This window comes from Glycine soja, chromosome 9 (assembly GCF_004193775.1).
Source record: "Glycine soja cultivar W05 chromosome 9, ASM419377v2, whole genome shotgun sequence".
NCBI lineage: Eukaryota > Viridiplantae > Streptophyta > Magnoliopsida > Fabales > Fabaceae > Glycine > Glycine soja.
Window position 1 is genome coordinate 36966405 of NC_041010.1, and position 26358 is coordinate 36992762.

At 31.9% G+C, this 26358-nt stretch overlaps 3 protein-coding genes across 6 annotated transcripts; 1 reads left to right on the top strand and 2 right to left on the bottom strand.

Annotated features, from left to right (window-relative positions):
* Window positions 1–7700: 7700 nt before the first annotated feature.
* Window positions 7701–9778, bottom strand: LOC114367193 (probable aquaporin TIP-type alpha). Its single transcript, XM_028324327.1, has 3 exons — window positions 9418–9778; window positions 8871–9121; window positions 7701–8350 (listed from the first exon to the last, which is right to left on the bottom strand). Exons 1-3 carry the CDS (start codon window positions 9548–9550, stop codon window positions 7967–7969), a joined length of 768 nt encoding a protein of 255 aa, XP_028180128.1. The 5' UTR covers window positions 9551–9778; the 3' UTR covers window positions 7701–7966.
* Window positions 9779–11239: 1461 nt separating this feature from the next.
* LOC114367362 (probable leucine-rich repeat receptor-like protein kinase At1g68400) lies at window positions 11240–13815 on the bottom strand. The gene is made up of 3 exons (XM_028324527.1): window positions 12764–13815; window positions 12155–12544; window positions 11240–12067 (listed from the first exon to the last, which is right to left on the bottom strand). The coding sequence occupies exons 1-3, from the start codon at window positions 13614–13616 to the stop codon at window positions 11469–11471; spliced, it is 1842 nt and encodes a 613-aa protein (XP_028180328.1). The 5' UTR covers window positions 13617–13815; the 3' UTR covers window positions 11240–11468.
* A 6638-nt stretch (window positions 13816–20453) lies between these two features.
* On the top strand, window positions 20454–26191 carry LOC114425738. 4 transcript variants are annotated; one of them, XR_003669273.1, is made up of 6 exons: window positions 20455–20778; window positions 21537–21696; window positions 22412–22793; window positions 23631–24280; window positions 24632–25050; window positions 25187–26191. XR_003669273.1 is itself a non-coding variant. In XM_028392690.1 (5 exons), exons 1-5 carry the CDS (start codon window positions 20634–20636, stop codon window positions 24744–24746), a joined length of 1431 nt encoding a protein of 476 aa, XP_028248491.1. In that variant the 5' UTR covers window positions 20454–20633; the 3' UTR covers window positions 24747–26191. The 4 variants fall into 4 exon arrangements, 3 of the variants coding, with proteins under 3 accessions (XP_028248491.1, XP_028248490.1, XP_028248492.1); XM_028392690.1 differs by having other exon boundaries at window positions 20454–20778; window positions 22412–22772; window positions 24632–26191; XM_028392689.1 differs by having other exon boundaries at window positions 24632–26191.
* Window positions 26192–26358: the final 167 nt, after the last annotated feature.

Here is a 26358-nt window from a genome sequence, read left to right on the forward strand (position 1 = left end):
TCTCAAGATAATTATTATTTTAATTTTTAATATAATATTAATTATTTTTTATTTATATTTCTTATAACATTAATGATAAATGTTAAAATCTATAAATTAATAATGATATAAGATTAAATTTATAAAATTATTTTTTATATACTTAATTTGTATAAAACAACATAGGATGGATGAAAACTATTTTGGGACGGAAGAAACTATTTGGTAAAATGGAGGAGAATAATTAAAGGGAAGTTAAAAACAATTGTTTACTGCACCTCCATTTTTATTTCCCGTCCTTAATTGAGAATGTATGTAAAATTTTACATTTTGGAAAGGTTAGCCTGAAATATAATTTTGCATCTTAGAATAGTCTTTTCAAAAGCTTAAAAAGGTGGAGGAAGTAATTTTAGAGGTGCAAGAAGTAATTGTCGAAGTTAAATTCTTCGGCATTAAAATTTTTCTTTCCTCTAATGGTGAGAAATTTAGAGAAGAGGAGAGGAGATTTAACATATTTTAAGTGTAATGACTAAAATACTTATATTTGTATTTTAAAATTTAAAATTATAAGGATAAAAAAATAAAAATTAATTTTTTAAATTTTTTTCTTTCATTGCAAACAAAACAAAAAATAGGTGTTTTTCCTCCCCTGCATTAAAATCCCTCACACTCCCTCCTCTCTCCCTCAATCAAACATGATGTCTAATCAAATTATGTTATTTTTAATTATAATCAAATTAATTACGAATGAATCAAATCTCTTTTTTAATACCTTTTAATTTTTTTAATAGTATCATAATTATTCGGATGAATCAAGGAAATTTTAAATTTTGGAAATTAGTTTTTTTTTAATTATAATATAAATATGAAGTTGTTCCCATAGAAAATAGTGACAAATCTTTGTCAGGGACCTTGAAGATATACAAAGTGAAAATTTCTCTTTTAACACGATTTATTTTATACTCAAAGATTAACTAAGATTCAAATCTTAGACCACTTGATTAAGAGACAAAGTTATTATCACTTGTGTTAATCATAGTGAATTTTTAGAAATTAGTTAATTATGAATGAATCAAGGTAAAAAAATAGTAATTGGTAATTAACTTGATTTATTCCTAATTTTTAAAACTAACATGTATATAGAATGAATTATACAACGAAAATAAGTTTAGCTGTATATTTTTTTTATGTTATAAAAAATAACACAATGAATGTACACATAATCAACGAAAATGTGTTTTTCAATATAAAAGGTATTTTTGTTTTTTCACTTTGACCAAAGCTAAAATATGTTTTTTATTTTCACAAATATAAAAATAGAGTTAAAATTTTTAGTATGTTTTTCATTTTTATAAAATTAGAATGTATTGTTTTTTGATTTGAACATAAATTCAAATAAATTTAAACCTATGATGATAACTTTTTATATTGATTAAATATATAACTGATATAAATGTTTCACTTTTATCTCGGTTATGTATATAATCAATATAAAATGTGATTTTTTTTACAGAAATAAATTTTGAATATTTTTATATATACTAGGAAAAAATATGTTTTATAAATAGGAGAATAGTAGTGCCCATAAAACAATGAAGAGGCACACTCCTGTTCTTGTTGGGCCCCAAATTCTTAAGCTTGTCTGGAAAATTGCAAGAGAAAAAAACTATGTGCAAACTTGATTTTTATGGTAAGTTCTTGCTGCCTTGATATATATATATATATATATATATATATATATATATATATATATATATATATATATATATATATATATATATATATATATATATATATATATTATTGTGACATAATATGTATTGTTCTGGGTTCATGGAGAAAAATCAAATGCCAAACAAGATAAGAATTTCATTTCTTTTCTTCAATTTTTTTTCAATAAAAGTCTTTTGCAAATATCCATTTAGAGACAGAAGTTTTGAGAAATTCCCTAAATTGTTTAATAAGAAAAAATAATCTTTCATTTTTTTATGCATGAGAACTTTGAACAAGAAAGATGCGTAGGCTTAAAAAAAGTGAGAATCAAATATCTTAAAAAAGTGAGAATTAAATATTATTTTATTTATGTAAAAAATATTATTTTATTTATGTAAAGATAAAGACTATAAGAAGGAGAATCATAAAATAAATTAAAGAGTTTTTTTCTTCAAAGAATCATGATTAATTAACTGGTTAAATTAATAAAATGAATAATTAATAACACTTTTGTCTTCAGTAAATAACACTTAATCTTACAACTTTACACAAAAAAAAATAAAAATGGTAGCCTTTAAAAAAATCTGTTTTCGAGAAAAATGATGTACGAACGTCTAATCTAGATTCTAGTCCAATGAAAGTAACACAATATCCTAAACATAAATCACATCTGTGACGTGGCCCATCATCAATTCATCGTCAAATTAATTTTTTTTCCCCTTTTGTATACATGTTTCTCATGATCTTTTGATTTTGGGCACTTTTTCGATGTTTCCTATGTAATTCTTCACGGCCCAAATTTGAGCTTGGTTTTCCTGTTCTGAGCTAATTATCAGCTACCCTTTTGCCATTTGTTTATCTTAGTGGCATTTGTGTGATGGATTAAGATCTTTGTCATATATTTATATAATATAAAGTGTTTATTTTTCTTTTAGTCAGCATTTTGTGCTTATGGTGGTGAGTTTTAAGTTTAACCCTTTATGTCTCACCCTCTTTCATAATCTTTGTAATACCTATTTTTTTCGTAAAATAAATTAAAAATGATTTTATTTAAAAATAAATAAAATTTTAAAAAAATAATAATTTTTTTGTAATCAAATAAATAAATAAAATAATTTTATTAATTAAAATAATAGTGCTAAGTTAAATAAAATAAATATATATTCTTAGAAAATAAAAAAATATTTTATTTATTTAATTAATAGAAAATAAAATAGAATTTCTCTTTATAAAATAAAAAATAAAGTAAATAATAAAATAACAAATGCTAGTGGTTTAGGTTGAATAAAATAATTTGTACATGCGGGACATGTGCATATTATGTTGTTCTTTCGGTAAGCATTATTTTTCACGGATGTAGGCAAGTGTATTGATTCGCACAAGCAGTATAAAATGGTAAGATTGAGTATCATATTCACATGGAATTTGTTTCACTCAGCACTGTATGGTCAGTGAGCAAACGTTTGTATAAACTAAAAGCAAGTAAATATCAAGTTGGGATTTTGTTTTTGTTCTAAAATCTATTTAAATGCAAACTAAATATCTAAGGTTTGAGAAGTAAAAACAGTCAAGTAAGAAGCGTCAGGTCGTTCTACTGAATTTTCGTTGATGTTGTTATGTATTTTTCTCTATTTAATGTTATCCTAGTGTTCTTATACTGAAAAATTATCCAAACCAAGATCCTTCGAGTGAATGAGCCTAACTCTCTTTAAAATCTCGTCCTTGATCCCTTAACAAACTCAGCCTAAAAGAGTTGCATAAGTCTACATCATAATATGGACTAGATCGTTGCACTTCATTCCTAGACATACACCTTTCTAGCTTGCTCTTCCAAGTTCTAAGGCTTTAAAGCACTTCCCAATGCTAGAAATCCTAACTATACATACAAATGGGTGATCAAGCCACAAACATGTAAAAATAAGCATAGATAAAAGCAATGAACACATAAAAACAACATTAAATAGATAGTGAAAGAATGTTACATCAATGGTTCAACAGAACTTCCCAACCAAGAGGTTTAGCCTTCCATTACAAGAAATAAGCTTACAATACTAGGAAGAACAGAGCTTAAGTGAAGGAAAATGGCTAAGGAAGGTTGAGAATGTCTCCTTCAACCTCTAAAACCCTAATCTCACTTCTCTAACCTAAACTCTCTTGGTGGCTCAGTTTCTGTTGCTCTAGCTTTTCTCTTTACTTTGTTTTTCGACTCCTCTCCTTAGTTTCCGCCAACTTCAGTGTTTTAAAGGCTACTTGAACGTTTCAGCTACTGAAGGCTCGCTTAGCAAGATTGGCTCATTAAGTGAGAGTAAATGAATTTTGACTTAACGAGCTGGGCGCGCTGAGCGCGAGAAGAGACAAACAACTCGCTGGGCAAGCTTGCGACGCGCTGGGCAAGCACATCTCTGACTGATCCTCTTCTAGGGTTTTCCAGCATGCTAAGCGAGCTGCATGCCTCGCTTAGCGGATGCCACTCGCTAAGCGCATATACCTCACTTAGCTTGAAATTGAAGTGGTTTCAACATTAATTCATAAAATGGAAGTATCTACTATATAAAATCATAATAAATGAGAAAATATGTACAATTCCTACAAAAAGAACCATAAATTGGAGGAAAGATGCTAATTTTATATAACTATTCAATACAAAAGTTAGTCATGAATTACAACTAACAAGTATGCATATGCATGCATACAGAGGGAGAAAAGAATTAGACCATGTGTGCATAAAGGAAAAACAAATTAAATTTCAATTTAATAATCCTTCCATAATTCAAATGCAAGACGTGTTATAGAAGTTTAATAAAAAATGATGGTCCAAGGAAAGTATCTAGCTATAAATAAAAATATATTAGATCAGTTTTTATATTTACGATACGTATATATATTCTTTCTTCCTTCCTCTCAAATTCATTTTTCCTTTTCCTTTTCCCAAAATCTTCTCTTTTTCAGGCGTACACTAAAACCTGCTCTAAAACTACAATTCCAAACTCGTTAATCGTTGGATTGTCCTGAAATTTGAATTGGAACTCATTTTCGCACATTCCCACCGTTGTGATGAGAGAAATATTCCTCGCAAGGAGACAATGAAATGAAGACTTCAATCCATTATCCTTCTCTATAAAACTTGGAAATCCTAGCAAAACAACCAGAGGAAAAGCTTGAGGAATCTTAGGGAATCGCTAGAGATGTCGCTATCACTACTGGACTACACACGTGAGCCCGCTTAGAGGTAAGTGATACGTTTATCGCAATTGGGGTTAAAATGAACAGTTTTCTAGCTTGCTCTATCAAGTTCTAAGGATTTAAAGCACTTTCCAATGCTTAAAATCCTAACTATACATACAAATGGGTGATCAAGCCACAAGCATGTAAAAATAAGTTGGATAGAAGCAATGAACACATAAAAACAACATTAAATAGATAGTGAAAGAATATTACATCAAAGATTCAACAGAACTTCCCAACCAAGAGATTTAGCCTTCCATTACAAGTAATGAGCTTTCAATACAAAGGATATATTTTGAGGGAAGAAAATGGTTAAAAATGGTTGAGGATGTCTCCTTCAACCTCTACAAACCTAATCTTACTCCTCTAACCTAGACTCTCTTGGTGGCTTCGTTTTTGTCGCTCTAGCTTCTCCCTTGGCTCTATTTTTCAACTCCCCTCTTTAGTTTCTGCCAACTTCAGTGTTTTAAAGGCTCCTTAACGTTTCAGATTCTGAAGGCTCGCTTAGCGAGATTGGTTCGCTAACCAAGAGTAAGTGAATTTTGACTTAGTGAGCTGGGCGCGTTAAGCGCGAGAAGAGACAAACGACTCGTTGGACAAGCTTGCGGCGCGCTGGGCGAGCACATCTCTAACTGATCCTCTTTTAGAGTTTCCCAGCACGCTAAGCGAGCTGCATGCCTCGCTTAGCGAGACACCAGCTACTTGAGCCTTCTCTTCTTTTAGCCTGAAATTGAAGTGATTTCAACATCAATTCACAAAATGGGAGTATCTACTATATAAAATCAAACTAAACATGAAAATATGTACACTTCCTATAAAAAAAAAACCATAAATTGGGGAAAAGATGTTAATTTCATGTAACTATTCAATACAAAAGTTAGTCGTAAATAACGACTAACACTGAGCTCCCAACAATGGGTGGTTTAGCCTCTCATTGTCATGCAAGACTTACTAATACAAAAAGGAAACAATAGGTATGGAAGAAATTTGAAGAAAATGGAGGAAATGGTTCCCAAGTGAATGGGTTCTCCCTTTTCTCTCTGTGCCTTCGCTCCTTATTTTGGTTCCAAAGAAGAACTATCCTGATTTCTCCCTATTTTTCCCTTTAAAACACAGCACAGTCATATTTTTTGACATTGACTGTGCGCTAAGTCTACATGTGCTCGCTAAGCGCATATGCAGAGTCCAACTGGCATAAGTGACCGTGCGCTACACTGTCAGATGCGCGCTGAGCCGCCAGATGCGGGCTAAGCTACCAGATGCACGTTAAGTCGCCAAAGATGTGCTAAGCCTGGCCTCCAAGTTGGCTCCTCGCGCTGAGCGGTTGTTGACGTGCTGAGCGCACTGCTCCAGTTCTTTAACCCTTTTCTAGGCCTCCTGTTGTGTAATACTACAAAAAATACACCCCAAAACACAAATGAACTCACTTTAACATTTATTGGACAAAAACTTAGAAGAAGCTAAATTCCTAATGTTTTAACACAAAAGAAGCAATAAAAAAAAGGAAAATTAGATAATTGCTATGTGATTTAAATATTCAAATTACATAAGCATAACAATTATCAGTATCGCTAATGTGTTCAACTAATGGACATGGCATCACAATTTTGACGGAGACTAACGACAGAAATTTTCCACAAAACTTTGAAAATTTCAGGATCCAACGAGAAACAAAATTTTTTCAGGAATTAATTGCAAAGTTCGAGTATATTTTAAAAATCTCTAACGTATTTAAGCTAAAATAAATTTTCTGAGAACTCAAGAATATAAAAGACATTATTCAATTCAAAAAGCAAAGTAAGTCTACACATGCCAACAATTATCACATGTGGACGCATCCGATTTCTAGATGAATCATCAATAAATTTTGATTAATATTCCTCAGTTCTCCAAGAATTTAATTTATATTGCAAAACTTATTTCTTTGAGTTATTCAATAAATATTAACACATTCAAATCAAGGAATATAGCTCAATTAATTGAAAAGATGCGTAAATATTACCGTATTCAATTTCTACAAATAAAAAAAACACTCAAATAATTCATTATTTAAGTCTATTATTGTTGAAAATGGTGTGTTAAATAGTTGTGATACCAAATGTGAAATAAAACTGTAAACATATCACATGTTCAAACAGATCACATAATTAAATAGGATCACTAACCTCTTAACATTGCTCTCCAAGCAGCATTTTTGAAGACTTGAAGACACAAAATACTTCCATCCCTTTAACACTTTCCAACGATACAATGGGTATTAAATTTAAGGATATGTTTAAACTGAGAACTCTATGTTATTTATAGAGTTTAGCTTATATCTATCCATCATAGAAAATTAATCCCTAATTTTCAAGATGTAGATAATCCCTAATTTTTAGGATGTAGATAATAACCGTTAGGTATATCACATAACAATACGACTGTTATCTGAAAATAAAGTGATCAGATACATCAGTGAGAAAATTAGAAAAACATGGATGAGAAAAATGAGGACCATAACCACGTGTTGATCAATCTCCCTGTGAATCCAAATATTCCTGTAAATCCAAATATTCTTTATGTGTTTTGATGCTCATTTGATATTTTATAAAATTTACTCCAAATTCTCAACAAACAAATCAATCTAATAGAAAGGCTATCTTGAATTTTTTTTACTTCTTGGATATACTATTATCTTGAATGGTTGCATTATTATCTTTTACATCCTTTTATTTGTTTCCCCCCTTAAATGATCTATTCGTTACTTTTAGCATACTAGTGTTTACATGCAACGGACTCGAATCTGATGTAGCATCCCTATACAAAATAGGGTTTCACACATTTTATTCAATATGTGTAGAAGACAAAATACAACAGCTACACACTCAACTAGGCTTTGGCAGTTGTGACCCCAAAACAAGAAAAATAAAAATGCACATGCAGGAGCCTAGTGGCCACTCAAGCAAAAGGGTGGTTGCAAAAACAAAAGAAAACACAAGCATACCCTTATATTTAGATACACAAAAAGCTATTAATAACACTCATATTTTGATACAACTAGTGGAAGCAACTAGTAATCTTCAGGAGCCAAAGGTTGGTGTTGATGAGGGGGTTCAGTTGGGATCACAACATATTCATAGACCAGTGCTGCTAGTGCTGCCCCAATCAGTGGACCCACCCAGAAGATCCAGTGCTGGTGCCATCTCCAGCCCACTAAGGAAGGCCCAAAAGCCAGAGCAGGGTTCATGCATGCTCCATCAAATGGTCCACCAACAAGGATGTTTGCCCCAACAATGAGTCCAATTGCCAAAGGTGCAATATTGCTAACAGCACCTCTTTTGGGATCAATTGCAGTACCATACACAGTGTACATTAGCCCAAATGTCATGACTATCTCAAGTATAAGCATGTGCCCTACTCCAACACCTTGTCCCACGTGGAACCCTGATGGTCTCTACAACAAGCAACCGCAACAACACATCAGTTTTAATTGAAAAGTCCAATTTTTTATTTTATTTTATCATGTCTCCATTAAAAAGATTGTACAAGTTATGCAATTAATAAACCATATAACCAAGTTGGAATCTATTTGAAGGATAGAAGTCCTTTGACAGTTTTTGAGAGCTTTTTATATTTCTAGAAAAAAAAACTTTATATTTCTAGAAAAAAAAACTTTATATTTCTAGTAGAGAAGTTCCCAAAAACACTTATACATCGTATCCACACAGGCCCTTAATCAAGTTAGTATGGTAAACTCATGAAGAACTAACTTGGTTTAACAAAAATTCTGAAATTAAGTGTTTTTTTTTTAAAATTAGGAGAACAAAGTGAAACTGACTCAAGGAGCAAAAGAGTATCTTAATCCTGTTAAATTTACATGTCACATATATAATTAACTCTTTGTATTCATCATCCTTAATGTATCGGAGAATGTTTTGTATACTGTTTTTGAAGAAGTGGAATATATAGTTTACCATGTTATTAGTGACAAGCCTGAGAACGAGGGCAGCCACTATAGCACCTAGAATTTGAGCAATCCAGTAGTATACGGCACGGAGAACAGAAATTCTGCCTCCAATGAGAGCACCAAATGTCACAGCTGGGTTGACATGGCCACCTGATACATGCATGCTTGCAGAAACAGCAGCAAATAGAGCAAATCCATGTGCAAGTGCAACTGCCAACAATTCACCAGCTGAGAAAGCTGAATCCTGGTAAATTTTAACTGCAACAAAGAGAAACCACACAAATAATAATCACCCTCACATATACACACCAAAAAACTAATACATATTCATAGCATATGTATGCATTAGATAATCCAAGATTATGCCTAGTAATGTATTTTTTTTGGTTCATAGGAACCGAAGACAACCGAAGACAGTGTCAGGTGTCTGGGGTTTATACTAGTAATGTAGTAATGTATGAGTATGAGTGTATGACTAGAAACATACAATAAAAAAAATTTCAAAGCACTTTTTACGTGAAGTATGAACCAAGATTGTGAATATATGTACAGACCCAAAGCAAGGCCAGAGCCTTCTCCAGCAAAGACAAAGATGAAAGTGGAAACAAATTCAGCCAAAGTGGCCCTCATGGAGTCTGGATGAGTGGCCTCATCAGCTCTTCCAAAAGCATATCTACGAGTTGCCATCACAGCAAATTCAGTTCTCTCTTGCACCCTCCTTAGAACTATAAAGATTGTCACACACAAACTCTTCTTTCAAGATGAATGATCCTTGTCCAGCTGAAGACTATATTCTTTCTCCAGAAAAGGGTTTTTTCTATGCAGAAAATGAAGCTGAATGGAGATTTGAAAGGTGAGAAATTATGAAGGAAGAGAAAGCTAAAATGAGGGCACTTTTTGCATGGTTGAAAAGTGGAGTGATTGTGCTTATATGGGGAAACTAGGTGTTGAACTTAGCTGAGACACCTAGGTACGTGAAATGTTACATGGTTTACACGTGGTGGTGTTGGTATGTGTTGGCTGCTTATTACAATTTTGAGTCATTCTTTATTTCCTACACACATCTACATCAACAATCACCTGTGTTTGAATGCAGTGTTTTTATGTTGATCCTGATTTTCTTAACAGGACAAAAACCAAAGTGTAGCTGCAAGCTATGCCTTGCGGTTGCGGTTTAAGAGGCTTTGTCTGACTCGTGTATTGAAGTTTGAGTTACTTTTATTAATGTTACATAATGCAAAAACAATTACATTTTATTTTTGTATTATTAAATATAAACATTGAATATGTTTATAGTTATATCAAAACATGTAGAATTTAATAAATTTTACTTATTAATTATATAATTACTAAGAAATTATGTCCTATATTTTTCTTCGTCTTTCATTATGTGGCTTTGCATCTTACTCAACCTGTCGAAAGCAGAGGCTGCAATCTGCAAACTATTCCTGTGGATGAGGTGGACGTGCACAAGCCTAACTTTGCTTGTGGAGAGTACCCCATGTGAAGAAGCTTGACTAGCCCAATATCTTTGGCCCAATTCATGTTCATCATATTCTCTGACAAGTTCTCGAGTTTGGTTAATTATGACATTATTTTTAGTAAATTACACTTCCATCTTATTAATGTTTTTAAATTTCATGTAGCATTTAATTCTTTAACTTTTACCTCAACTTTTCTTATAGCATACATGATATAATATTTTTTAAACAATTAAGAAGAATTAGTGAAAAAGAAGAAAAATGAGAGATATTTGAGAAAAAAATTGATGAAACCTCAGGAAGTATCGATGTTATGCAATTTACTCTTTTTTGCTTCAGTTATTGATTAATTGGAGTAAAACTTATATATAATTGTTGGACAACTATACTTAATAACTATTGTTTTAACTTTTAAGTTTGAATTTAACAAATATTACATTTATTAACTATTAGAAATTACCCCTTTCTCTTCAAACTCAAATGCTTAATTGACCATCTATGATCCACTTCTCCTGAATCTGTCTAATGGAGAGGATAAACATACTTTCATTCAATAAATAGCTCAACTTAACTGGGATATTCTGAGGTACCAAAATCTGGAAATAGTTGAAGCAAAGTGGAAAAAACAGAAGTACATCTGGAAAGGTGATCCTAGATGATTTTTATTAGAATAAGGCATATTTTCATCCCAAAACTGTGAATAAAATACTCTTTCTATTTGTACATATCACCAGATGTTATAATCCTTACTAGTGTGTCATAACTGTCTTCTAAAGTCAAATCATACAGCAACAACAAAATTTTATCCTACTACATGAAGTTTACTACATAAATTACACAACGTCATTGGCTTAATTAAATAACAAAGTAAATCGAAATAATAACAAACATAAAATAGAAGAAGAAAAAAGCAATGGAAATAATCATTTCTCAATATCAAAGAGATTTTTATCCCTTCTGAAAAGAATGTTTTCCGTACACATTTGTTATATGCAATTGTTAAGACATTTCTGACTTGGATGATGTGTCATATGAATTTAGTGTTCAGATTAATACAATGAAATTCTAGGGGTGCACTTCATGCAAGACAATAATAGATCCTGCTGCAGTGACATAAATTTGTTTTAGTCATTCTCTTTTCTCATTTGCTCTATCTCTTCTATTCTCACCAATACTACATTCATTTTAGGCCGTTTCTCTGGAGTCATATCTGTACACTCTAGAGCTAACTCTGTCAGCTTCAGCATTGCATCATGCCCTTCTTTCTCTGCTAGTATTTCTAAATCCAATATATCTGTGGACCAATCATTGTTCACTACAGTTCTTACCCAATCAGAAAGATCATTGGTTGTTTCCTCAATTTCACCTAAGATATGACCAGGTATTCTGCCAGTTATAATCTCTAGCATAATGATGCCAAAGCAATAGACATCAGCTTTGTGTGTCAGTTTCTTCCCTTTAACAAATTCCGGTGACCTCCTTATGGCTAGTTTTTCTGCATTCTGTTTGGCTTGGAGAAGAGGCAAGAAACCACAGTCTGTGAGCTTGCAATGGTAACCTTTACTATCTTGATGGATTAGGACATTGGATGATTTGAGGTTGGCATGAGGAACCCTGTGTTGAGGCAAAGAGTGATGAAGGAAAACTAGACCCTTTGCTATGTCTTTGATCATTGAAAGTCTTGTGGTCCAATCAAGTGGCATTCTTCCAATTCCTCTACCCTCTAGCACCAACAGATTATGAATTAATGTTAGTGTATTGAGTTAGTTGTGTTGTTTAAGGAAGGAAAGAATCAGAATTCAGAACCAACCATGTAGGAGTTCAAACAAAGTGCCATCAGAGGTAAATTCATAAATTATCAACTTTTGCTCCTCTGAAAAATAAAAGGAGATTATTTCTACTAGATTTTCATGCTTCATCTGGCCAAGCAATTGCATCTGCTGGATAAATTCCTTCTTGCTCACTTCATTCATGTGGTTAAGTCTCTTCACTGCAACAACAGTTCCTGTTTCAAGTGTTGCTTTGTATGTAATGCCTAAGTTCCCTCTTCCTAGCACTTCTGCTGATGCCCTCAATAAATCATCCAAGTCAAAAACTGGCAATTTCTTGTTGGAAAATTCCAATCTGCCTAATCTTTCAGAAGCATCACCGTTCCCAGCATAAGACACCATCTTCTTTGCCCATGCCCCAAAAACATACCCTATATGAAATATATACAAAAAATTAAAAACATTTAGAAATCCTGAATCAGCATGAAAACTGCATTTTCTTAATGAGTTATAAAGTTATGACATTCTAAATTTATTAGACAAATATTTTGTCACATTTTTTTTATCCTAGAAATTTTGCATAAATAGCATTGCAATAATCGGTTAGAAAAAATGAATGGTGGAATTGACATGTATAAGATAATTCTTACCTGCTGAATCATTTCTTGTTGATTCTTTTCCATATGTTCGCCTTTTACGAAGCATGAAAGCAATAATAATGATCAGAGAAAGAAGAAACAGTGCAGCTGCACCACCAATCAAAGCGACAATCCATGCTTCAAACCTCTTCTTATTTGGCTTCAATGCTGGGATTGGAGGAAAAACAGAAGGAGATGGGGCAGGAGGTTCAATAGGACATAACTTATGCAATGGCTCTCCACAAAGATCTGAGTTATTACCATATGCACTCTCCGGGAACCTTTGCAGCACATAAGTTTCAGGAATAGGCCCTGACAGATGATTATATGACACACTGAAACTTGCCAATGATGGTTGATCAAAGGGTGGAATTTGACCATCTAAGTAATTCTCTTGCAGCTCCAACACTTGTAGACTAGGAATTTCAACATACTCCACAGGAATTGACCCTGAGAAGTTATTGAATGATAATAGGACTTGTTCCAAAAACATCAAATTCTTGAGGCTTGGCAGTGGTCCAGAAAGTGCATTGTTTCTGAAGTCAAGTTGGCTCAAGAAAGTTATGTTTAGAAGGAATGTGTGAGGTAAATAACCACTAAGGTCAACTCCTTCAAGAACAATTTGAACAACATGCCAATTTGAACAAGTGATACCAATCCATCTACTATGATTGTCTATACAAGGAGGGCCTGTCCAATTCCCTTGCAAATTGACAGAAGAATTCAAAGAATCCCTTATGAGCATCAAAGCATCTCTTTCTTCTGGATAGTATTCCTCAAGTTCAATACACAAGACCATGTTGAATTTGAATGACACAAACAAGATAACAATCAAAAAACTTACCTTAATTAATGTCAAGATCATGATGGTGGATAAAATTGCAAAAAACAAGTTGACATGGATTTTTGAACCAACCAGGTATTATCAGTGTGAATAATATCATAATCTCTTTTTGTCTCTAATTATTTTACAGTTTGACGATGTTGACAAAGTAAAGTTGTGCTAAGATGCCGAACTTAATGTTGGACAGGACACAGGAGCGATCTGAACAAGGTTTTCCAATTTCTTTGTGAACATTATTATAGTATATTAATTATAGTGACATAAGATGACAGCTTTTATATAGGATCCTGCATGATGCATTGTTCCACATTTTTATTTGGTAACTGAGTTGTTCATGAATAAGAAATGTTTGTTGTTTTAAATGTAGTGACATCGTGGGAAGCAAGGAATGTCAATGATCTTTAATTTGGACATTTTTCATCGTTGCTAACCCTGTCTTATTTTATCCAATTGCTTGTTTCACTATTCAAAATGCATATTTCTTGGTGGTTGGCAAAGGTAGCTCAATGTTATGGTTGGTACTTAGGTAGAGTAACATGATTGTTATTTCCTATAAAAAAAACGTCATTGTTATGTGGTCATTTGAGAAGAGAAATGTTTTCTCACACATTTTTTTAATTTATTAAAAAATATTGAATTTTGTAAGTTTCAACTGTTATTTAATAAATTCCGTTCAAAATTTTATAGCTTTTAATATTTTTTTTAAATTCTAACAAATTACAGAGAATATTTCAAATTATATTATAAAGTAAAAAAATATTATATGATCTGAAACTATTTAATCTTGACTAATTTTTACAGACACATTAACTTCTTCTCTTAAATTAAAAAATATCATATATATATATATATATATATATATATATATATATATATATATATATATATATATTGATTAGGATTACATAATTTTAAATCATATAATAATTTCTGGCATTACTTAAATATTTCTCTTTTGGACACATACTTTTATTTATATTATTATTTATCTGAACCAATTTTAGTTATAAAACATTTGCATTACATTAACTAAAGAAAAATAATTAACAGATGTCAAATCAATCGTGGAATTTCTTAAAACTGAGTTATTCCATCGTGTGTCACAATTCATTTTTGGTTTCTATTAAAATAATAGTATGAAATATTTTAAAAATTAGCTTAAAGAGCTTATGAGAGTACTGTGCCAATAATTAGTGGAGACTTTAGGCAATGCTATAGCTAAAAAAATATAAAAAAAGGTTTCTTGTAAGATAAAGATAAGCACTGATTAGTCGCAAGTGGCTACGCATGCCATATAATTAAATAATTTGATCACGCCATCACTTCAGCATGTAACATCTCGTTTTTCATTTAGTGAATTAAATTAAAAAGATTTTTCATTTAAAATAAATAAAATTTTTAAAAAAATATGAGATTTTTTATTTAAATAAATAAAAAAATAACTTTATTAAAATAATGATTTGAAGGGAAAAAAATATTTGATTTATTTATTTGATAGGAAATAAAATAGAGTATTTATTTATAAAATAATAAACAAAGAAAAAATAAAGTAAATAATAGAGACATCTTAGGTCAATTTTCTGACTGATCATACTTTTTACGTCTCCTCTTTTTCTCAATTTCGTTTTTCCTTCTCCTCCCAAAATCCTCTCTTTTTTCGCATACCACCAAACCGTCTCAGAAAAACGACGATCTAGGACTCATTCACCGTTGGGTCATCGTGAAATTTGAGCACCAGGGTTGGAACTCATTTCCGAACATTCTCCTTGTTGGAAATTACAAAAACATGTTGAAGCTGAGAGAAATACCCTTTGCATTGTAGATTTTTCTTTTCCCGTAGAAACCAAAAACTATCTCAGTAAAACTACAATTCTGGAATCGTTTACCGTTGGATTATCGTGAAATTTTGATATGCGGTTCACGATTCATTTCCAAACATCTTCACCGTTGGGATATACAAAATAACGTATGTGGAGGGAGAAATACTCATCACACGTAGACAATAGAATGAAGGATTCAATTCCTTCTCCTTCTTTCTAACGTTTGAGAATCCTATCAGAGCAGTCAGAGGAAAAACTTGAAGAATCTCAAAAAATCGCTAGAGATGCCACTATTACTGTCACAATACACACGTGAGCCCGCTTAGAGGGATGAGTTTATCGCAATTGGGGTTAGAATGAACATGTGTAGGGGTTCTTAAAGGATCAAATTGGGATTTATTTTGGGAAGTTTATTGTAGTGAAATTCTTCTTATATGATTATGTGAAATTGTTTGAGGAGTTTTACTCCCCGTGGATTGAGAAATAATTTTGTATAATTTGTTTGTGTCTTGAATAAAATTAGCGTAATAAATAGTTATATTGAGATTGACATTATGATTGAGATTGTATATAAGTGATAAATTGAATATATGATGAATTGTAGAATAATATATTACTTTGGGATTATAATATTGTTATCGAGATTGAGTATAAATGCAAAGTTGAATGTGTTAAACTGTGAGATACACGTAAATATAAGATGGTTCATTGTGATATAATGAGATGTGAAATTGTGAACATGAGTTTTAGTTGTGAATAAGTGTGTGATTAACACTTGATGTGACATTACTTGTGTTGTGAGCTGTGAATTATACAATAACCTGACCAGTGTTTATCTTGAGAAAAATGTTGATGCGCAGTGTTAAAGGGAAAACGTAGGTTTTCTAGTTATGAACCAATATTAAATTGTAGCGCAATGTGTTAAACGTGTTTGAAATACGAGTGTGAGGTCGTAAGTATTGTATAACTCATGAGTAGTGTCTGCTTATAATATTATTGTTGAAATCAAGTATAAGTATAAAGTGGAACATGTGTTAATTTGTGAGATACATGTAAACATGTGATAATAGATTGTGATATTATGAGATGTTAAATTGTGGGCATGATATTTGATTATGAATAAGTGTGTGTGTTTAACACTTGATGTGACAATAATTGTGTTGTGAGCTGTGAATTATACAATAATCCGACCAATGTTTATATTGAAAAAAATATTTATGTGCGGTGTTAAAGAGAAAGTGTAGGTTCCCAGTTAGAAACCAGTGTTAAATTGTAGCGCAATGTGTTATATGTGTTTGAAACATGAGTGTGAGGTCATGGGTAAAGACACTCGGTTTGAGTGCTCCTTTAACAGATTCTTCGGAGTCTAGGCCTTGGGGGTAAAGACACTCGGTTTGAGTGCTTCTTTAAGCCTATGTTGATCCCATATGGTTGGAGCATTCTCGCAAAATGGAGTGACCCTGATTGGTCACTGTTTGAGCGTCGGCAAGTGTACCGATTCGCACAAGTAGTATATAAAATGGTAAGACCGAGTATCGTATCCACAGGAAATTTGTTTCACCTAAACTATGTATATTTGGTATGTAAAAACTTTTTAACTATGAAATAAAGTAAAGATTTAATGGTGAATTAGTTTTCAACAATATTAAACTACTTAGTCAATAGTAAAATACTTAAAGCTGTAAAATGCGACAAATATCAAGATAAAAGTGTTGGGGAGTTTTCTACTGAAATTTCTCGTGTCGTATAAAAAAAGTTTTTCTCTATTTAATGTTATCCTGGTGTTCTTACACCGAGAAAATACTCAGACCATGATTCCTCACATGAATGAGCCTAACTCTCTTAGCTTTTGTTCTTAATTCCTCAACAAACTCGTTCTAAAAGAGTTACACTAAGCATACAGTGTAAAATATACTAGATCACTGCATTCTATTCCTACACACATAGATTTCTAGCTTGATCTATCAAGTTCTAAGGTTTTAAAGCATTTTCCAACACTAAAACGCCTAACTAAACATACAAATGGGTGATCAAGTCACAAGCATGTAAAATAAATGTAGATAGAAGCAAAGAACACAAAAAAATAACACTAAACAGATAGTTAAAACATTACATCAAGAGTTTCAGTAGTTTACTCCCCAACAAATAAGTTCTAGCCTTCCATTACAAGCAAAGCTTCAACAAACAAAGAAAGAAATGTTTTTGGTGAAAGAAAATGGAAAAAGATGAAAGAGAATGTCTTCTCCAGCCTCTTAATCCTTCTTCTCTCTGTTTTTCACGTGGTAGATGGCTTACTAGACTGTGGTTGTGTTGGTGGTCTTTTTTTCCCCTCCAATCTCAGTGTTTTAAAGGCTCTTGGACTTCTCAGCATACGAAGGCTCGCTCAGTGAGCATGTCCTGCTAAGCGAGAGTAAGTGAAAATCCACTAAGCGAGCTTGGACGCGCTAAGCGCGAGAAGAGACAACGTCCTCGTTAGGCGGACTGGTTGCGCGTTGATCTTTGACTTATTCTCATCTAGGGTTTTGCATCCGCTAAACGAATTGGCTACCTCGCTAAGCGGATGGGGCTCGCTTAGCCAATCTGTCTCGCTAAGCGAGTTCATCAGCAGCTTTTTGCACCTTCTCTTCTTTGGCCTACAAACTGAGTTGAATTTAACATTAGGTCACAAAAAATGGAGTTTCTACTTTATAAAATCACACAAGAAAGAAAATATATACAATTTCCACAAAAAGATCCATAAATTTGAGGCACATTGCTATTTTCTTGCAAATTTTCAATACAATAATAACTCATGAATAGCAATTAACAGTCACGTTATGATTTTACTTAGTGAGAGTGACCTGACATACCCATTGTGTGGTGTGTCTTGTTATGTACTTCTAAACGCCCCAAGGTGATTTTTCACTGACATGATACTACATTGCATGTAGGCTTGAGTCTTAGTATAATTGTTGCATAACACTTGCTAACTATTTATTATGAAATTGATGAGTGTTATTGCATCTTGACTCGAGTGTGTGATTCATGTGTAATGTGATTAGTGATTGAAAAATGAATTTTAAAGATAAAGTGATGGAGTGACATGGGTTGTATTAAGTTGAGTCATGTTATAAATATTTTAATAATTTATTTTGATTACGTCTTGTTTATTTATTTTGTTATTTTTGTGTGATAACTCACTCCTTGTGTGTTATTTGTATTTGAATCCTCTGATGATCTTGAACTTTGTGTTCGTGAGAGCAATGACTAGGTGGATGACTTTAAAGAACCTCGTGCTAGAGGATATTAGAACATAATGCTCTAATAGGATGTGGCATTGGGGATGAGTTTTTATTTTAATTGCATAATGTTATTTTATTTTATTTTACCTCACTGATTTAATAAAATATTTTTTGTAAACTTTGATAGCCTTATTTTGAGTCGAATATGTTTTTAATAAGTCTTATTTGATAATAGTGAAGTGAATGTAAACCTTTTTCACACGTGAATTTGTTGATCAATATTTTTATATGTTTTATTTATTTATATGTATGTTAAAGTAAAGAGTGTCACACAAGTGATAATTGGGATATAGATAAGAATCTATTTATTATGTTTACATTTGTTTTGTTGTATGGATCTTGCTACATTGTATCTTATAAATAATTATATGAATATTTATAACGAATTTCTTTTTTCTTTTTTTATGAGATATAATTAATGTCTTAATCTTAAAGAACTTTTTACACTTGACTTAAAAAAAACATTTTATACTTTCAGTTGTTTAAATTTGTTTTTTTCAATGTCAAATCTAGTGTCTTTATTATCCCTTTTAAGACATTTACTGATTTTTTCTTTATAAGATGTATATTTTGTTTTCTTGTTGTTAGTTTTATCTTAATCATATTGTAAGTATATGAGAATTTTAAATCAATTTTACGATAAGGCATAATACGGTACAAGATATAACATTAATTTTCCAGTGTTTTTTTCCCTTGTTGGGAAAGATGCTTAGTCATTGACAGATTTTAAACAAATAACAAAACAATTAAATGTTGATTAATTCAAAACCTTAGTTCTTATTTATTTATTTAGATCAAATATTTGTCTTTTTTTTTTTTGGCTCAAAGGGACTAAAGAGACCAAAGCACAAAAACACAAACTAAATGAAACAAAAAGCTACATCAATGAACAATAGAATAAATAAAATAATTTTATATTGAATTATAAATCATAATTTAAATTACTTTAAGATAATTATTTTAAAAATTAATAAATTTATCATTTAAATAACTGTATAATTTTTTTTACATTATTAATACATAACTTTTTCCTTAACAAACCCAACTATGAAACAACTTACAGCAAAAGTAAGAGATAGAAGAACGATAATTGATATCTGATTACCTGTGGACTAATTGTACCTGCTACCACTTATGCTTATTGTTTGCAAGAATTTCATCATTTTTATATTTTTAGATGATTTTTTAGGCTTGGGTGGTTGTATTAATCGTTTTTAGGAAAAATCTAGCTCCTTTGGTTTAATAAACACAGCCTAAATTAAATAGAGAGATACAAAGTATTTAAACCTTGTCATCATATTTATTATTATGTTAAATGTTTTTGTTATATCCTGAAATTATATACTTGTATGCATGTGTAAAGGATTAGGTCACATTGACCTATAAAAAGATATTAATATTTTCTTGTTTATGTAAAAAGTGTTATTATAAAGTAGTTTTTTAAATATGTTTTTGACTAAATTATTTTTTATTCCTCTGTTTATTTTTTTCTATTATTAAAAGGTTCAATTTAATTTTTTAAAATCAATGCATTGTTATTTTATTTTATACATCTAATTGGTGATTCTGATTTACAAATCATAACGTTTTTAAATGGTCATTATTTTTTTTTAAAAAAAAACTAAAAAATACAATATATTTTTAACCGTCAAAATAATAAAAATTTATAAAGACTAAAATAAAAAATAAGTAAATTATAAAAGGCAAGAGTGTATTTAAGGTAATCAGTAAATATTTACAGCGTTGAATGCAAAGGTTAAAGTAATGTAATTTCGCAATATTTGCTGCGTTGAAAACGCCAATTGAATTCGGAAACAGCGAAACGCTGAAGCGATGTTCATTTTCTGCGCGTTTTGAAATTTGAATGACGCAACCCGCAAAACCCTAAACCCTTTCTCTCTCTGCATGAGCACAGAAGAGCAACGTAAATCACATAGATGAGGAAGAAGCTTCTGATCGAAACCACTAAAGGCCTCTCCTTTTGCTCCAATCGCAACTTCACTCCCAAACCCAACCACTGTAACTTTCTTCCCTCTCATTATCTTCTTCCTTTGTTGTGTTTCTCAAATCGCCTCTATTCAGGTTTTTGTGTTATTCAGAATTAAGTTTTTCTTTTTTCTTTTTTCTTTTTTGCTTTGTTGGGTCTGACATAGAAATCAAATTGAGCTCATTAAATTGATTGCATTGTTTTTTTAGTTTAGGCTTAGTGACATGATTTAGTTTCAACTGTCTAGAAATTGAACTAGAATGGGGATTAGGTCAATTACATTGTCATGTTTTTCCTATGTTTGTTAGGGTTTTTGGGTGTTTGCTGTGCTTGGATGGACTTTGGAAAAAGGGTGGGGACAGTAAACGATACTGATCTTAAAAGAGATTTAGTTTGAGGAGTGTTTTAAAGAAAGAGGAATAGTTTGGGGTTTTGAAGTAGTTGTTGCATATGTGGGATTGAGTTCGGTTTAGTGGTGGAAGGTTTGGGTAGTTTGCATGAGGTTGTAAGTTCAAACCTTGTTACCATCATTTTACACACAAAAAGAAAGAAATACGACTAAGCTTTTGTGTTAATGCTCTTGATTGTTACTTTCTGGGAAAGCATTTGTTGAGACCTCTTGTAGTTTTGCTACGTTTTATTTGTTGAAGCAGTGCTTTGGTGTTATGTGAGGCATATCAATGTGAATAGTATTTTTGACATTTTGGAGGTTCTAGCTTTTAGTATTAATTACTTTTTTGCAAGGCCTTTCTTTGGAGTTGTGGTTCTAATGCATTACTAACTACTGAAATATTGATTGATTTGATTCTGTTGTTGAATAATTTGATTATATATCTACTGTGTTGTTTGACAGTATCCTATGAGGTATGCTTTTCTGTTGATCCATTGAAAGTCCAGCAGTGTGGATGGTCACACGCTGCTTCTGTCCCTTCTGAGGAACCGGAAGCCCCAAAAGGTCAAAAAAGGGTTCCAAGACATGAAAGGAGAGCTATGGTGGAGTCTTTTGTGAACAAGTATTTCTTTGTTTCTTTTTAAGTTGACAGAATACCTAACCTTTTCTGACTATTTTTCACATGCAGTTAGAATTAAAATAGTTTGGCAAACTGTATTGTATTGTATTTTTTTCTCCCTTTGTTTTTGTCTTTTTTAGTAACTAGTATATGATTTGTATTGAGTATTCAGAAGATATATGTGAAATCCAAATTTGTATTGGAAACCTAATCTTTGGGCCAAGAAGACATTGCACAAGGATTTCAAAAGTAAACAATCCAGCTTCGTGTTTAAAACAAGAAAATGTCAACAATATTATTGCATCCTAACAAGTTATAAGGGGTAATAGAACAAATTATGGCTAGCAGGAATTAGTAAAAGGAAGATGTATTTAACTTTTCTTGTGGCTATGCTTGAACTACATACTTGTTTCTATTGATCTGTCCTGCTTATTGCTAATCTTTTGTCTATGGTTGACAATAGAATAATGTGTTTACGAAAATTCTTTGAGATATCCTATCTTAGTGCATACTGGAGTAACCTATATCTCTACTTATCTCACATTTGTGTTAATTTGATTCCTTGATATGCAACAAGGGTTCTTTAAGACAGAAAGGAAAATACATACAACCTTCATATTTTTATGGATCTGGTTAACTATTCAATGATATGGACTCCTGTTACTATAGAACTGTGTCTTATTACTTGTTAGTGAATAAATATTGTTTCTCTCTGTAGTTATAGAGCAGAGAATGCTGGGAAATTCCCAAGAATATCAGATACCCAGAAACAAGTTGGTGGCAGTTATTATGTTATCCGGGAAATCATTCAGGAGCTAGAATATAAATCTAAAATGAATTCTTCAAACAGTGTGAAGAAGATTTTTGTGGAAAAGCAATTTGATGAGAGTAAACTACTTACCACTGAATCTGTGAATGTTTCGTCCGGTAATATTGAGATTGCAAATGAAAGCTCTGTCCAAGATGATTCTCAATCAGTAGTTTTAGATGACAAGGAGAGTGTTAACACTGTATATGAGCATCTTGAAGAAAAGAGAGGGCCACAGACTTCCTATTTGGAGAGGAGGTTGTCTGACGAGGTTGAAATTATGTCTACACCAGTAAGCATTGCATTAAGCTTCAGTTTTAGTTATGAATATAGTAAATATAGTAGTTACAGATAAGCAGTGCTCCTAGGTCTACTTGATCAGAGTACGATTCTTGTTATGTTTGATTCTTGTTTGGGTGTAAATATCTTGACTGTAGTTCAAAGGCCAAAAGAGAAAAGTAAAATCATTATAAATTATATATTTGCAGTTTTTTTTTGTAAAAATGCAATTACATTACTGATACAAAAGATGCTTTTAATGTCTATTGTCTAATGCTTCTGATGATTGATATTTAATTCTAATCGAAATTTGAACATTTTATTTGTTTTAGTTTACTCTAAAAGGGTCTGTTCTTCTGGTGGAAAACATAGGGGATGAAGAGTAAAATTGTGAATACATTTACTCTTATTTGTAACCCATACTAAACTCAACTGACCATAAATTTACAAAGCTTCAGACTTAAAGCCACTGCTGTATCTGTGTAACCTTATCTTCATCCTCTAGCAAGCATCAAAATAGGTAGAGTGTGCTTATAAATTATTAAATTTTTTAATGATAATAAAGGCATTCTATTAGCAAGTCACACACTAACAAATGCAGAGGAATGATAAATGTTCTAAATCTGTCTTAAAAAAATGTTCAAAATCTAATTGATCTACTCTGGCAAAATTGCATCTTATTCTTTTTTATGTTGTTAGTCTGTAGTTTCACTGTTTGGTTCTGGCTCCCTAAATCATCACTGTTATTAATTTTATTTTTAATATTAATTGAATAATATGTTTTATTATATTAAGAAAATAAGCAGTTATCTTGTAATACTTAATAATTTGCCTTCCATTTTAATGACAGAGTAATCATTGTATTGCACCTGAAAGTAATACAGTGGAAAAGTTTTCTAAGGAGCCTTGCCCATCAAGTCTCGATATGCCAAATGATATTAAGACTGAGGAAGTTGTCTCTACTTATTCTGATTCTTTTGCACCTGAACATTCTCAAGAGGAAAGAAAACATTCTCCTTTATTTAGTGAAAATGATGGTACTGGTTATGACAAAGCTCAGGGTCATGAATATGATTTTGTTCATATGGAAAATCATCAAAATGTGGAGAAAAAATGCATTAAGAAAGCAGATTGTGAGAGAAGGGAGCAACCTGACTTGGAAGACCTGTCTAGAGAGCTTTTGCATTCAAGTCTCCTGGAGCCAAATGATGTGAAGAGTCGGGAAGCTGTATCTAATTCTTCTGATTCGGTTACTCAAGAAAGGCACCCACTTAAAGAAGAAATAGACCAATTTTCTGCTTCTTTTATTGAAAAATCTGTAAGTAGTTGCAGCGAAGGTCAGAGCCATGATTCCAAGTTTGTTGATATGGAAAAGCATTCAGCATTTGTGAAGAAGAGCTTTGAGAAAAGATACAAGAGAAATGACCAAGATGCTGTGGATAGTTTAAAGCATAAAATAGAGCAATCTCAAAGGTCTTTAGAGTATGATGAATCCAAAATGTAAGTCCTTTCATATATTCTTTAAATATATTGCTTTATATAGCAAGTAGAATATTATGATTATTTGCATTATCACTTGAAAAATACCAACACTACACTAGTGAATAACATTGGAATGATACAGCATTCAGTACGGTGAGGATAGATGTAATTGAACAGTTAAATATCCATGGGCAATCCTCATTGTTTGTGCATAAACATTGATAAACAATTTCCAAATTAAATAATAGTTTAAACAATCTTTCCAGCCTTTGCATTGTTTTCCTTATATTACACTTTCTTTTCATGACTTATTTTAACTGAAATATTGTATAGGATATTAAGGTTGCTTATATTCTCTCAAATATCCAGGAACAGCTCTAATAAAAGGGAGACCAGTGTTGTAGTGGGTTCACAGAAATCAACTTTGTGGGGAAATCTGAAGTCATTTGCCACTGGCATCATAAATATATGGAAAAAATCTTGAAGGTTTATGAAGGTGTATGGTGCAACTTTTAAGAACCTCAATGTTACTTTGCATCACAAACAGATGGTATGTATATGATTCATGATGTTCCTTGCTCTTTTTGGCCTGCCATTAGCTGGCATGTTCCTGCAAATTCTATTCTCTTGCTATCCTTCAACATTTCCAGAGAGGTTTTGCTGCCAAGTTTCTTCTATGATCCAGCTGGCTGCTCATTTTAAATGTAAGGCATTTGCACATGAGTTTCTAGCTCCTCTATTCCATTGGCCCCATCTAGGGGGAAATCAGTACTTCAATTCCCAATCCAGTAAGTTAGCTTCCCAATGCAAATGAGTTTCATTATGTTGTGAACAAAAGGAAACAAAATGCATGATTTTGCAATTTACTCCCATACTCAAATTGTGCTTATGGATTGTATGTTCATATATGAATTTGAGGAGCAGAGTGGAAGGATGAAAGGGTGCAAAAGATGTGGAGGCTTTTGCATTTTTGGATAGCATTCGAAGAATAACCAACTTGAGAATGATTGGTTTTCAAAGACTGCAGTTTTTTCTCATGCATAATAAGACTCGGAAGTTGAGGAAATTGGTAGGGTTTTTGAAATTATACTTTTTACTTCCATCATTAAATATACTCATTACCCTCCATCCAAATTACGTGCTTAATTTTGTCCTGACTTGCAAAGCATTAGCATTGAGCACCAATTGTTGTTCTCCGCTATTTGAACTACTTTGATATCTGGCAAACCCAGTGTCCAGGTTATAAATGACATGTAAAGCTATGCATGGTTTAATATATGATATGTTATAAAATAATGTTATATAATATAAAATAATTTTTTCCATGCTATCTGCTAGAGAGAACAACATTTCAGGTTACATGTAAAGGTGAGTATTGTTTGATTAGCTCTCTGCCATCCCTTATACACATGAAATGACAGTTCAATAAAACTTAGTTCTGCAACTGTGTAGTAGTATTCATTATTTATTAATAGCTATGGGGTTTTTTTATGCAACATGTTATTTTTCTATGTAATTATAGCGTTGGGATTTGAGTAAGGATAATGTGATGCAACATGGTATGTTTACGAAGAAATTTTTGCTGCATTGATATATCTAGTTTGCAACATTACCTTAGAAAGGCAATGATTAATGTACTCACGAGGTACCAAATCTAAATTAAATTAATCTAATGAAATGGAGACATTGGAGGGTAGTGGAGCATGTGGAAAAGGTTCCATATGGCTTATCTTGGTGTCGCAATGTAGGGATGCAAGTTGCAAAGTTCCCATATGGTTTATATTTGATGTCACAATGACGGCTTGCAAGTTGCACCATATTTTGTCTCTAAAGTAAGTAATTAAATATGTATCAATTATTAATTTAATTTAAATTATTTTTTAATTTGAATTTTACTAAAATTTAGGGATTGATACACTTCTACTTGAATATTTTATGTATTTTTTTACGGCATTATGGAACCAGAGTTTGTAAGCAATATTGCTGCTATGAAGAAATTTGGGAGTGTGGTGATGTGCTTGGCCCAAAAGAACCAATCTTTTTTCTGCATCGATCCCTGATTATCAAAACAGCCACAGTAATCAAATGCTGAAGTA